At 40.7% G+C, this 13,156-nt stretch overlaps 1 protein-coding gene across 4 annotated transcripts in view; it reads right to left on the bottom strand.

Moving 5' to 3' along the window:
• LOC122562098 (septin-9-like) overlaps positions 1-13,156 on the bottom strand; it is a 322,559-nt gene that overhangs the window by 43,380 nt on the left and 266,023 nt on the right. For all 4 annotated transcript variants that reach the window (XM_043714621.1, XM_043714623.1, XM_043714624.1 and 1 more), the window contains 3 exons: positions 9,321-9,446; positions 4,150-4,231; positions 3,168-3,305 (listed from right to left, as the gene is read on the bottom strand). In XM_043714621.1, coding sequence (XP_043570556.1) covers positions 3,168-3,305; positions 4,150-4,231; positions 9,321-9,446 — 346 coding nt within the window. The remainder of the gene's footprint in view (positions 1-3,167; positions 3,306-4,149; positions 4,232-9,320; positions 9,447-13,156) is intronic.

Here is a 13,156-nt window from a genome sequence, read left to right as displayed (position 1 = left end):
TATCCACCTTTAACCATTTCAAGACATCCAGCACTTCCTCCTCTAATCTGGACATTTTGCAAGATGGCACCATCTATTTCCCTATTGTCTATATCTTCCATATCCTTTTCCACAGTAGATACTGATGCAAAATATTCATTTAGTATCTCCCCCATTTTCTGTGGCTCCACACAAAGGCCACCTTGCTGATCTTTGAGGGGCCATATTCTCTCCCTAGTTACCCTTTTGTCCTTAATATATTTGTAAAACCTCTTTGGATTCTCCTTAATTCTATTTGCCAAAGCTATCTCATGCCCCTGTTTTACCCTCCTGATTTCCCTCTTAAGTATACTCCTACTGCCCTTATACTCTTCTAAGGATTCACTTGATCTATCCTGTCTGTACCTGACATATGCTTCTTTCTTTTTCTGAACTAAACCCTCAATTTCTTTAGTCATTCAGCATTCCCTATACCTACCAGCCTTCCCTTTCACCCTGACAGGAAAATACTTTCTCTGGATTCTTGTTGTCTCATTTCTGAAGGCTTCCCATTTTATAGCTGTCCCTTTACCTGCGAACATTTGCCTCCAATCAGCTTTTGAAAGTTCTTGCCTAATACCGTCAAAATTCACCTTTCTCCAATTTAGAACTTCAACTTTTGGATCTGGTCTATCCTTTTCCATCACTATTTTAAATCGAATAGAATTATGGTTGCTGGCCCTAATGTACTCCCCCACTGACACCTCAGTCACCTGCCCTGCCTGATTTCCCAAGAGTAGGTCAAGTTTTGCACCTTCTCTAGTAGGTACATCCACATACTGAATCAGAAAATTGTCTTGTACACACTTAACAAATTCCTCTCCATCTAAACCTTTAACACTATGGCAGTCACAGTCGATGTTTGGAAAGTTAAAATCCCCTACCATAACTACCCCATTATTCTTACAGATAGCGGAGATCTCCTTACAAGTTTGTTTCTCAATTTCCCTCTGACTATTGGGGGGTCTATAATACAATCCCAGTAAGGCGATCATCCCTTTCTTATTTCTCAGTTCCACCCAAATAACTTCCCTGGATGTATTTCCAGGAATATCCTTCCTTAGCACAGCTGTAATGCCACCCCTTATCAAAAATGCCACTCCCCCTCCTCTTTTGCCTCCCTTTCTATCCTTCCTGTAGCATTTCTATACTGGAACATTCAGCTCCTAGTCTGCCTATCCCTGAGCCATGTTTCCATAATTGCTATAATATCCCAGTCCCATGTTCCTAACCATGCCCTGAGTTCATCTGCCTTCCCTGTTAGGCCCCTTCACCAGTGTAAAATAGGAAATGTGGCAGGAAATTTCTATACTATTTCATTTCCTCCTAAACTTAACATTCCTACAAACATCAATGTGGTAATGTCCATATAATATGTCACATTAATGGACAGATCATTATTGTCCACAGCACCAGCCATTATTTCTCTTCTCTTTTTTGAAAATGATTCACTATTATTGTGCATGAATTTAAAATGTGTCAGATTAAATTCTATGTTTAAATTCTGCTTGTTAGAGCACGGTAAAGTGAAAACCAAAGAATTTCACACTGAAGAACGCAATGGAGCAATACATAGATATAGTAACTTGCAACTACTTCAGATAGCTATTTCAGGCAGGGGGCAATCACTGATCTGCTTGACCTATTGATCACAGAATTCTTTCAGTACATTTCAAGATGAAAACACCAGTTCCACATCAATGCATTGTTATACTTTGATTATTGATTTGTTAAATTTAGTTCAAAGCTGACTAAAATCTCCAAAGTAGTCAAGTGTTAGAAGATATCAATAAGATCAAGATTACAAAATTAAAAAAAAGTTCAACTTCCATGTCGACTTCCATACCCAATAAGTTGGATAAAGATGAAATACATTTCACAAACTTACAATTGCCTTATAATTTGCAAAGCTTGTACATTTGACTGTAGAATAGACACTGTTATAGGAAGCATACAAATCAATTTGTCCATACAAAGCTCCCACAAACAATGTTGGAACGAACACACTTTTTGACATTCATTAAAGGGTGCTTATTGGCTTAGATACTGGGGAGAACCCACACTCTCGACAAATTTTCTTTGAAATATTATATGGGATGTTTTATGTCCAGCTACAGAGAGTAAAAGGAAACTTTAACAATAGAAAATCAACGCCACCAAAAATGCAGTTATCCCTTTGTCCTAGATTGGCCATCTAGATTGTTGTGCTCTTGTCTCTGGAGTAGGACTTCAACCAACAACTTTTCCATGAAACAAGCTAGAGTGTCACCCACAATTGACAGTGATAAAATAGCATTACTCATTCAGATATAATTTGGGGATTCATTGTTCAAGGAGGTTAGGACCTTGTTTAATTGCTAGCCCCATGAACAATCTCGAACCAGAGGACGAGGGAGGAGGACAGTCCAGTTGGATAACAAAAATCACATGGTCAGAGTCAGACTGAAGGATCAGGAGACAGATACAAGCAAAAGTGGGAATCCTGAGACTTATGGTAATACTGACTCACATCAATAAAGTTCTATTGCATTAATATGGACAGGAACCAGGAACTTCTCCCCCACTGCTAACTGACAGTTTGCTTATCATGCACTGCAGCCGGTTAATTTTAGTGTTCTACTTCGCGCAAGGAAATTAAGAAATAATTTTTTGCCCCACAGCATAGTGTTAAGTGGACTATTTTCTGAAACAAAGTGGATTTGAGGAATGAATTGCAAGGTGGAATCTTCCAAGTTGCTAACTGGGACTGCACCCTTCAACTCTTGGGCTGACTGGATGCATCTCAATTCAAGGTATGACCTCGCATGCAAAATATGCTTTGTATTTAACAGACACATCCATTGACAAAACAGAAGAAGCTGGAACTTCTCCGGTCTGGCTAGCATGCTTGTGGAGAAGGAAGCTGCACAGTTGCTACCAAACCTGCTGAGTATTTCCAGCATTTTCTTCTCGATGTCAGATTCTGAGAAGCAGTAGCATTCACTTTTGTGACAAATCAGGGACATGCTCATTATCTACAAGACCTTCATTAGCATCCAGGTAGAACAAGGGCAAGCAGTTTACTTCAGCAATCATTATAAATTTGACAGAGGCAGCATTTCCTTAGGTCAATGATCAGCAAAACAAGCTGGGAGCCAAGAGGTACATACGAGTGCCCAGTTGGTGCAATGAAGTATATACAGCAATGCACTCTGGTGTCTTGGATCCGTTTCTTCCTATTGACAGTCAGTTCTTCTTTCAGATATGTCTCGTACTGATCATTAATAAATTCTGTGATTGGCTGCCAACTAAAATGGAAAATTGGAAATAGAAAATATAATTAAACTGACCAAGCAGAAATATAACTACAGCAGTTATCAAAACAACTGATAAACTGGATGATTTAGAATTAAATTAAAACCAAGTTCAGATTTGCCTTGAACTTCCAAAGGGTCATGTTCTTTGATGTGGTTATTTTATAGCTGTAATGTTATTTTCCAATTAAAGGAGGAAAGTCAAGTTGTCAACTATGAATGTTTCTAGAATTTCATTTCATTAATATGATAGTCAACTACTTTCATGTGGAAAGTTAAAATTCTGATCAGAAACATCACATTTGGAACAGCCAAAATCAGACCAAGCTATCATTTACCAACTTGTGGAATTAATGGGGTTTGAACCAGTTATTTAAGATTGCAATTTAAAGTCAGTTGGGACTTAATGAAGAGCTTGCTTAGTGCCAAAGTTTCTCACTGGGAGGTTGCATTTAACATATCTGGATGGACATAAGAAAGAGGAACTGGAATTTGTTGCAAAACAAAAAAAGCAGTGCAGGAGTAATTTAACATATCAGACAAGAGAAAGGACAATTACACAGGTGTGACCGGCTTTGCTCATTCTGAGGGGTGAAGGATCTTCATCTGAAAATAGACCACTGAACTGAAATCGGTCTCAATTAATGGCCCTTGACTAGAGTCACTTTACTGACGTGTTGCTTACTGATTGCATTCAGCATACTTTTATGAAGTGTGCAAACAAAATTACATCTTCCTGAAGTAAACAAAGCACTTTAAACATTGCTTTGAAACAGGATAGTGATCCATGCTAATACCAGCGATGGCACATTTTAATGTGGAGTTGATTGGTACTCACCAATTCTCATTATTTATCTGATCACCGAATCCTGGAGTGTCAATTACTGTCAGTTTCATGCGGACTCCCTTTTCCTCAACATCTGCAATAAATTAATTGGTTTTGGATAGATCAAGTCCATCAAGAAAAAGATAAATCAATTCCATTAACTAATGGCTGGATGTTCTCTTAAAAAATAAGGAAACATTCTGTTCCAGACTGAAGCATTAGCAGTATTTTCCATATATGTATTCAGCCATACCACTGTTTTGTTTCCTGAACAAATACCCCAATTATTAGTTGACAAAATAACTTCAAAGCTTCAACTATGTCACTTTTAATGGAATACTTGGATCTGCACATACTAGAATCTGTGCCAGGTATGGCCACGTTCATCTTGAGAAAAATGTTGTGAGATTTTGCATAGTCATTACGTCTGACCAAGAAAATGAATTCCTCTAGTTAAGGGTCCATCTGATCACTGCAGGGAAATAATTCTTAAAGCTACAGGTTTATAGCTCACATGAATGCAGCAACCGTCACCTCTTCAGCAGGAACCTGCAATCCTGCTGCACATCCATCCACCACCAAGGTGATCTGAACGCTCTCTGCTTCTCCCCTGAGAGAAGGCAAGAACTGTCCCCATTCTCCATTCCCCTCCCTCACACGGCTGAGCTCTCCTCACGGTGAGCAACTTCCTCGTAACTCCTCTCATTTTCTTCAGATCAAAAAGGTAGGAACATATGAGCCCCAGTTGTGCCTGTCTCATTGCAGGCTATGTAGAACATGCCTTGTTCCAGTCAGACCTGGGTCCTTCCCCACAACTTTCTTTGGTACACCGATACATCATCAGTGCTGCTTCTCCCTCTTCTCATAAATTGGGAAAATTTATTAACTTTTTTCCTCAATTTCCTTTCTCCTCACTTTCACCTTGCCTGTCACCAACTCCTCCCTTCCTTGACATCTGTTCCTATTTCTGACGATAGGCTGGCCACTTCTATCCTTCACAAAACCACTGACTTCCACAGTTACTTTGGCTATACATCTTCACATCCTACTTCCTGTAAATGGACACCATCCTATTCTCCCAGTTTCTCTGTCTTCATCACATCTGTTCTGATGATGCCACTTTCCACAAGGGGAGCTCTGAAATGTCCTCTTCTTCCTCAAACTGAGGATTCCCCACCATTGTGGTTGACAGGCCCCTTGGCCTTGTCCAACCCATCTCCTGTATTTCTAGCCTCACCTCTTCCCCCACTTTCCATACCACTACCATCTGCATCCAAAGGATCATAAGCTGTCACTTCTGCTATTTCCAGTGGGATGCCACCACCAGACATAGTCACCTGGACTCCTTTCCCCAGAGATCATTCTCCCTTGGTCCATTCTTCCTCTATTCTCAACATCTCCCCAAACCCCTACAGAATGTTCCAATGCAACTGCAGAAAGTGTAATATCTGCCTGTTTACTACCTCCTCCCTCACTATCCATGGCCTCAGAAACACCTTCCAAGTGAAGCAGCGATTTACCTGCTCTTCACTCACTCCACTATACTTTCAGCTCACAATGTGGCTTTCTCTACATTGGGAAGACAAAATGCAGACTGGTGACTGCTTTGTAAAACACATATCCTCAATCTATAAAAATGCCTCTGGCTTCGATTTGCCTGCCACCATTTGTGTCTCAGGCCTGTTTCAGTGGTCCAGTGAAGTTCAACAAAAGCTGGAGGAACAAAACCTCATCTTCTACCTAAGCACCTTACAGGCTTCAGGACTCCTCATGGAGTTAAACAATTTTCACAATGTGAACACCCTCTTTCTGGTTTGTTAACCTATCACTCCCTTCAGTCTCATTTTGTATGGGTTGTTCCCAGCACAGCAAACCCATTTCAAGTCATATACACTTCTCATTAGCACACTACCCAGCATTTTTCTCTTTCTCTCAGCTTTTCAGTAATTTAATTGTTTGCCTATCCCTTTTCCTTGCTCTCCCTGGGCCCCATCTCCATGCACTCTATACACTCCACCACACACACACACACACAAAAAAATCCTTTTCCCAGCTACCTTCATTTCTGATGAAGGGTCATTGGACTTGAAACATTAACCATTCTTCTTTCTCCAAATGCTGCCAGACCAGGTGAGTTTCTGCAGTGCTTTGTCTTTTTTTTCAGATCACCAGCATCTAGAGTTCCCTGATTTTATCTCATGATAAAATCCAATGGCCGCATGGGAAATTGGTGGCAGGCAAATGGAAGCCGGGGTCATCTTTATAGACTGAGGATAGATGTTTTACAAAGCAGTCACCGAGTCTGCATTTTGTCTTCCCAATGTAGAGGCGGCCACACTGTATTGGGAAGACCTCCATCACATCACTCGACTCCACTACTGCTGCTGAGACTCTTGGATGTTCTCCTTAGATTTGACTGTTCCAACATACTCCTAGGTGACCTTCCATTTCAGTATATTTAAGATCTTACAAAACTCTGCTATCCATATCCTGATTTACGTCAAATCATGCTCATATTAGCACCACTCTCCACACCCACCCCCCATTCTCTTTAATACCAAAGGGTACAAGATGGTTATGTTTTACACTCCCTCCTTTAGTACCATGTAAAATGGAGCATGGAACCTCCCACTGCCAGCCAATGGGACTGAGGGACCAAATCAAATCTTATTCAGATCCAAGTGCCAGTTTTAATACCTGAACACAAAACAGATGCACATAAATAAATGCAAAATACTGTGGATGCTGAAAATCTGAAATAAGAGGAAAAGATAGACAAATTCAGGACTAGCAGCATCTGTGGAGAGAAAAACAATTAACGTTTTGAGTACAATTACTCATTCTTTAGAACTGCTCTGAAGAGGAACAACTGGGACTGAGATGTTAACTCTTTCCCTCCAAAGATGCTGCCAGCGTGCTTAGTTTCTCCATCAGTTCCTGTTTTTGTTTCAGAAGTAAGCCACTGACTTGGGTTTGAAGAGACTTAAAGATGCTTGGATTTGCTGAATAAGAACCCACACAAAACGACAGCCAGTCCTAGAGTGTGTACTAGGATCCACTAGCAGTCGTCAAGTATCCATGTGTAAAAATAACTGATTTTGTTTTGCCAGCGGCTAAGAGTAAACTACAGGACAGCCCATTCTCTGACTGAACAGATGAAACCTGAGAAATGTAAGGACACTGCAAGGTTTCACTGGCTAGACTGGGAGAAAGAATTACTGAGGTGCACCTTATTGCTAGCAGTCATTTCAAGAATTCTCAGAAGACAAAGGGAAATGGACTTTTGACAGCCACTGGATATTACAACTCAGCAAAACTTGGAAAGCAAACTTGTGATACTTGGAGTGACTTTGGATGGGTTTCTGAAAAGTCTACTTTTCTGGAGCAGGTGTGGCAGAATGCAAAATATACCATGAGATCAGTGGTGTTAAGAAACTAATAAGGACTTCAATAGGCAAATAATACATTAAATCATTAATTAATTTTTAATTGACATGGTTTTATAGTATAAACTGTAAAACATGAAATTTTGTATGATAATCCTGAGTCAGTCATGGAGGATTCAAACTTCTTTTTAAAGTTATCATTGCTATGGAGACAGGAACAGTCCATTTTGCTAAACTGGTTCCTAGGCAAAAGTGAGGACTGCAGATACTGGAGATTAGAGTTGAGTGTGTGGTGCTGGAAAAGCACAGCAGGTCAGGCAGCATCCGAGGAGCAGGAAAATCAACGTTTCGGGCAAAAGCCCTTCATCAGGAAGTGTTCCCAGTTGAGCAATGCCTCAATCATCCTCATCTTCAAATCCCATCATGACCTTGTCCGGTCTTTTCTCTCTAACCTGTTTTAGCTCTAAAACCCTCCAAAGATGTCTGCATCCATCTAATTCTGAACTCTTGATCATTCACAATTTTAATTGCTCTATCATTGATGACCGTGCTTGCCTAACCTCTGGAATTATATCCTAAACCCCTCTATCTCCATATCATTTAGAATGTTTCTTTAAAATCTAACTGTTTGGCCACAGCTTTGGTCACCTGCTCCAACGTGTGGCTTGTTGCAGAAAATTCCTTTGAACCACTTTGGAACATTTTACTACACCAATGGTGTTACATAAATGCACACTGTCGTTGGTTGGCTGTGCACTTGATGCTTATAGTTCAATCTCTCGAACGAAACGTTGTGCTCCCCGCTTCAAAGTGGCAGTTGGTTTCATAACATTGACGTTTTCAAGGTCTGTTCACACACTGCAATGAAGCACAGTTTCTTAAGATGGAGGGTTGGGGGAGCTCCATGACTGGGCTGGGAGCTAGGCTTAAGGGGTTTATCAATCTTGAATGCTTGCCTGTGCATGGAAATGTTTTTGATGTAAGCAGAAATGCTGGATGGGCAACAGCATCACTCTATTGAGGGATTCTTTGCTGTTTTTCATTTATTGCTTGACAAATTATCTTGGCAATTCAAACTACATTTTGGTCAAGAACTTCAAGCTAATAAACAATTACATTTTTCCCACGCAGTAGACACTTCAGATATATATCGGGTCCAAAACCAACAATCACATTTAAACTGGAAATGGGGCAGATTAACACTGTGGTCTCAATCAAAGACAGGATCCATAAAGTACAAATATTACATACAGGATCAGCCTTACATTAGAGTATTATAATACAATTTGCTTTATTATTAATATAGTGTGCAAAACTTTTATGGGATTATTTTAATGCAATTAAAGACACATTGATTTAGGATGGATTGTGTGAACAGGCAGATGTGGCCATGTGAATTGCACTAGCGTCACTGTTCACATTTGTTTGTCTCTATGTATTAACTCTCCAGTTTAAACAGTGGTGAAAAAAAAAACTTAATATGCAACAGTTACTGAGAAATATTTCTTTCCCAATTCCTTTTGGTATTATGCTAAAATGCCAAAAGAGACAGCACAGTGCGGCAGACTACCAGTCATCAGAAACTAATAAAAATTGAAACAACTACGGACGCTTGAAATCAGAAATTGCTGTGTGGAAGAAGGGGTCACTGGTCCTAAAATATTAACTCTGATTTCTGCTGCCAGACCTCTGAGCTCTTCCAGCAATTTCTGTTTTGTATCAGAAATCTTGAGTTAGACACTGCAACAGTGCAATTACATAAATATATTTACAAACCATTTTCATTGATGGACTCACCATGGCTGATAGATTTCATTTCAACTGTTTGGGGAATTCGTTCATCAGTTCCTTCAACAGATTTACGACTAACTTTGGATTTGAATAAGGTGTTTATCAGCGTGGATTTCCCCAAACCACTCTGACCTGTGGGTGTAAGAAATACTTTGAGTCATATCACAAACCTACACTGGTAAGCAAAATCCCTAATAAACATGACAATGTTGGTTCTTCGCTCAACTTTAGCCTTTAACTCAATCTTCTGCAGAAGTAAAACAACTGTGGAAAGATAAAGGATCTGTGATATCATGGAGCAGCTGTGGGACATTCTTGAGTTGGAGGGTAAACAGCCAGTGGTCTTGGAATATGTAGGTACCATCGACATCGTTAAACAAAGGGATGAGGGCCTGAAAGCTGAATATGGATTCTCCCTAACTGATGTCCCCAAAGTGTTTTTACAAAGATATTAAGGACAAATGGTAACGAGGGGGGAGGACAGGGGTCCTCAAAGATTAGCAAGAAGGCCTTTGTGTGGAGCCGTAAATGGGGGGAGATACTAAATGAGTATATCGCATCAGTGTTTACTGTGGAAAAGGACGTGGAAGATATAGGGTGTAGGGAAATACATGGTGACATCTTGAAAAATGACCATATTACAGAGGAGGAAGTGATGGATGTCTTGAAATGCAGAAAAGTGGATAAATCCCCAGGACCTGATCAGGTGTGCCTGAGAACTCTGTGGGAAGTTAGGGAATTAATTGCTTGGCCCCTTGCTGGGATATTTGTATCATTGATAGTCATAGGTGAGGTGCAGAAAGACTGGAGGTTGGCTAATATGGTGCCACTATTTAAGAAAAGGTGGTTAGGACAAGCCAGGGAATTATAGACCGGTGAGCCTGACGTCAGTGGTGGGAATCCTGAGGGACAGGATTTACATATATTTGGAAAGGCAAGGACTGATTAGGGATTAGCATGGCTTTGAGCATGGCAAATCATGTCTCTCAAAATTGATTGAGTTTTTTGAAGTAACAAAGAGGATTGATGAGGATAGAGTAGATGTGATCTATATGGACTTCAGTAAGTCGTTTGCCAAGGTTCCCCATGGGAGACTGGTGAGCAAGGTTAAATTAGATTACTTACAGTGTGGAAACAGGCCCTTCAGCCCAACAAGTCCACACTGACCCGCCGAAGCGCAACCCACCCATTCCCCTACATTTACCCCTTTTATCTAACACTACGGGCAATTTAGCATGGCCAATTCACCTGACCTGCACATCTTTGGACTGTGGGAGAAAACCGGAGCACCCGGAGGAAACCCACGCAGACACGGGGAGAATGTGCTAACTCCACACAGTCAGTCGCCTGAGTCGGGAATTGAACCCGGGTCTGTGGCGCTGTGAGGCAGCAGTAGTAACCACTGTGCCACCGTGCCGATCTCTCAGAATACAGGGAGAGCTAGCCATTTGGATACAGAACTGGCTCAAAAGGTAAAAGACAGAGAATGGTGGTGGATGGTTGTTTTTCAGACTGGAGGCCTGTGACCAGTGGAGTGCCTCAAGGATTGGTGCTGGATACACTAATTTTTGTCATTTATATAAATGATTTGGGTGCAAGCAAAACAGGTACAGTTATTAAGTTTGCAGAGGACATGAAAATTGGAGGTGGTGTAGTGGACAGCGAAGAGGTTACCTCAGCTTACGTGATCTTGATCAGATGGGCCAATGGGCTGAGAAGTGGCAGATGGAGTTTAAATTAGATAAATACGAAGTGCTGCATTTTGGGAAAGCAAATCTTAGCAGGACTTAATGGTAAGGTCCTCGGGAGTGTTGCTGAACAAAGAAACCTTGGAGTGCAGGTTCAAATCTCCTTGAAAATAGAGTCGCAGGTAGATAGGATAGTGAAGGTGGTGGTTAGTGTGTTTTTTAAATTTGGTCAGAGTATTGAGTACAGGAGTTGGGAGGTCATGTTGCGGCTGTACAGGACATTGGTTAGGCCACTGTTGGAATATTGCGTGCAGTTCTGGTCGTCATTGGAAGGATGTTTGTAAACTTGAAAGGGTTCAGCAAAGATTTACAAGGATGTTGCAAGGGTTGGAGGATTTGAGCTATAGGGAGAGTTGAATAGACTGAGGCAGTTTCCCTGGGGCATTGGAGGCTGAGGGGTAACTTTATAGAAGTTTATAAAATCATGAGGGGCATAGATAGGATAAATAGATAAAGTCTTTTCCTTGGGGTCGGAGAGTCCAGAACTAGAGGGCATAGGTTTAGGGTGAGGGGGAAAGATATATGAGACACCGAAGGGGCAACTTGTTCACGCTGAGGGTGGTATGTGTATGGAACAAGCTGCCAGAGCAAATGGAGGAGGCTAGTATAATTGCAACATTTAAGAGGCATTTGGATGGGTATATGAATAGGAAGGGTTTGGAGGGATATGGGCCAGATGCTGGTAGGTGGGACTAGATTGGTTGGGATGGACAAGTTGGACCGAAGGGTCTGTTTCTGTGTTTTACATCTCTATAACTCAGTCAACTTCATTCATATGAAAGAACTTCAAACAATTATATGCATTTCTTAATGGCAAACTAATAATTCAACTGCAAAATAAGACAATAAATATTAACCATATTTAATAATATCAAATTTTCTATTTAGCTAACATGCCAGCCAACGTAAATGGCACTTGTGGTACAACGGTAGTGTCCCTACCTCCGGACTAGAAAGTCTGGGTTCATTTCACACCCACCCCAGAGGTATGTGATAGCAGATTGGTGGAAATATCTACCAGCCAAGCTAAAGCAATTAAAAATCATAACTGACAGAATAAAAAAGGTCAAACTATCAATTGCATTGCTTCCGCTGATTATTTACAGTTTACTATACGACTAAGTAGTAGAAGAGGAATTAGCCATTTAGCTCCTCCAGCCTGCCCCACCATTCAACAGAATCATGGCTGATCTGACATTCTTCCAGCTGGCTTTTTTGTCTTTGCCCTCTGGTTCCCTACTGAGCACAAATCCATCTCAGCCTCATGTATACACAGGACTCTGTCCCCACAGCTCTTAGTGGCAAGGAGATCCAAAGAGAAGCAACCTTCAAGAGAAGAATTTCCTCCTCATCTGTCTTAAATTGGCACCTCTTTCCTCTGAGACTATGTCCTCTTGTCCTAAACTCTCCATGAGGGGAACATTCTCTCAGCATTTACACTGTCAAGCCCCGTAAGAATCCTACATATTTCAATGAGATTACTTCACATTCTTCTAAACTGCAGTGAATAGAATTTCAACCTCTGCTCATTAGACAATCCCTCCATCCCATTTAGTTGTGAAAAAATTATTTTATCCACAAATTACTCCAGAAGACTGATCCGTTCACATATTCCCATTTCTCAGATCTAGCTGGTTATTTTAAATAAATAATAATGAACTACTGGTCTTCGTTTAGTTGAAGTACTATCCAGTCACTACCATGAGTATTGTGGAAGTTAACTGATTAACTAGCCTCAGTCAGGAGCATTAAATGACTGAGTAAATAGAGGGGGGGAATTAGGTATCTCTGTGTCTGACAATAGACTATCCACAAGAAAAAGGTGTGGAGTTCTATTTTGCTAGCAAGGTTATATTTCTGGAGACCAGAGCAAATTCTCAACATTGACATTCTACTTGAGGTAATATTGCATTATCAGGGTGTCACTTATGAAGTGATATTTTCTCAGATAGAGGCAGGAAATTCTTTAACACTATTCAGCAAACCATTCCTCAGTATTTATACAACAATTACACCTCTTGTATCACTATAAACAAATAATTGGTCACCTATTTCACTGCTGCCAGTGTGCACAGTTAATTACCCCATTTTGGC

Source organism: Chiloscyllium plagiosum, chromosome 24, assembly GCF_004010195.1.
Source record: "Chiloscyllium plagiosum isolate BGI_BamShark_2017 chromosome 24, ASM401019v2, whole genome shotgun sequence".
NCBI classification, from domain to species: domain Eukaryota; kingdom Metazoa; phylum Chordata; class Chondrichthyes; order Orectolobiformes; family Hemiscylliidae; genus Chiloscyllium; species Chiloscyllium plagiosum.
Note: the sequence above shows the minus strand (reverse complement) of the source record. Positions and strands in the feature narration are given on the sequence as shown.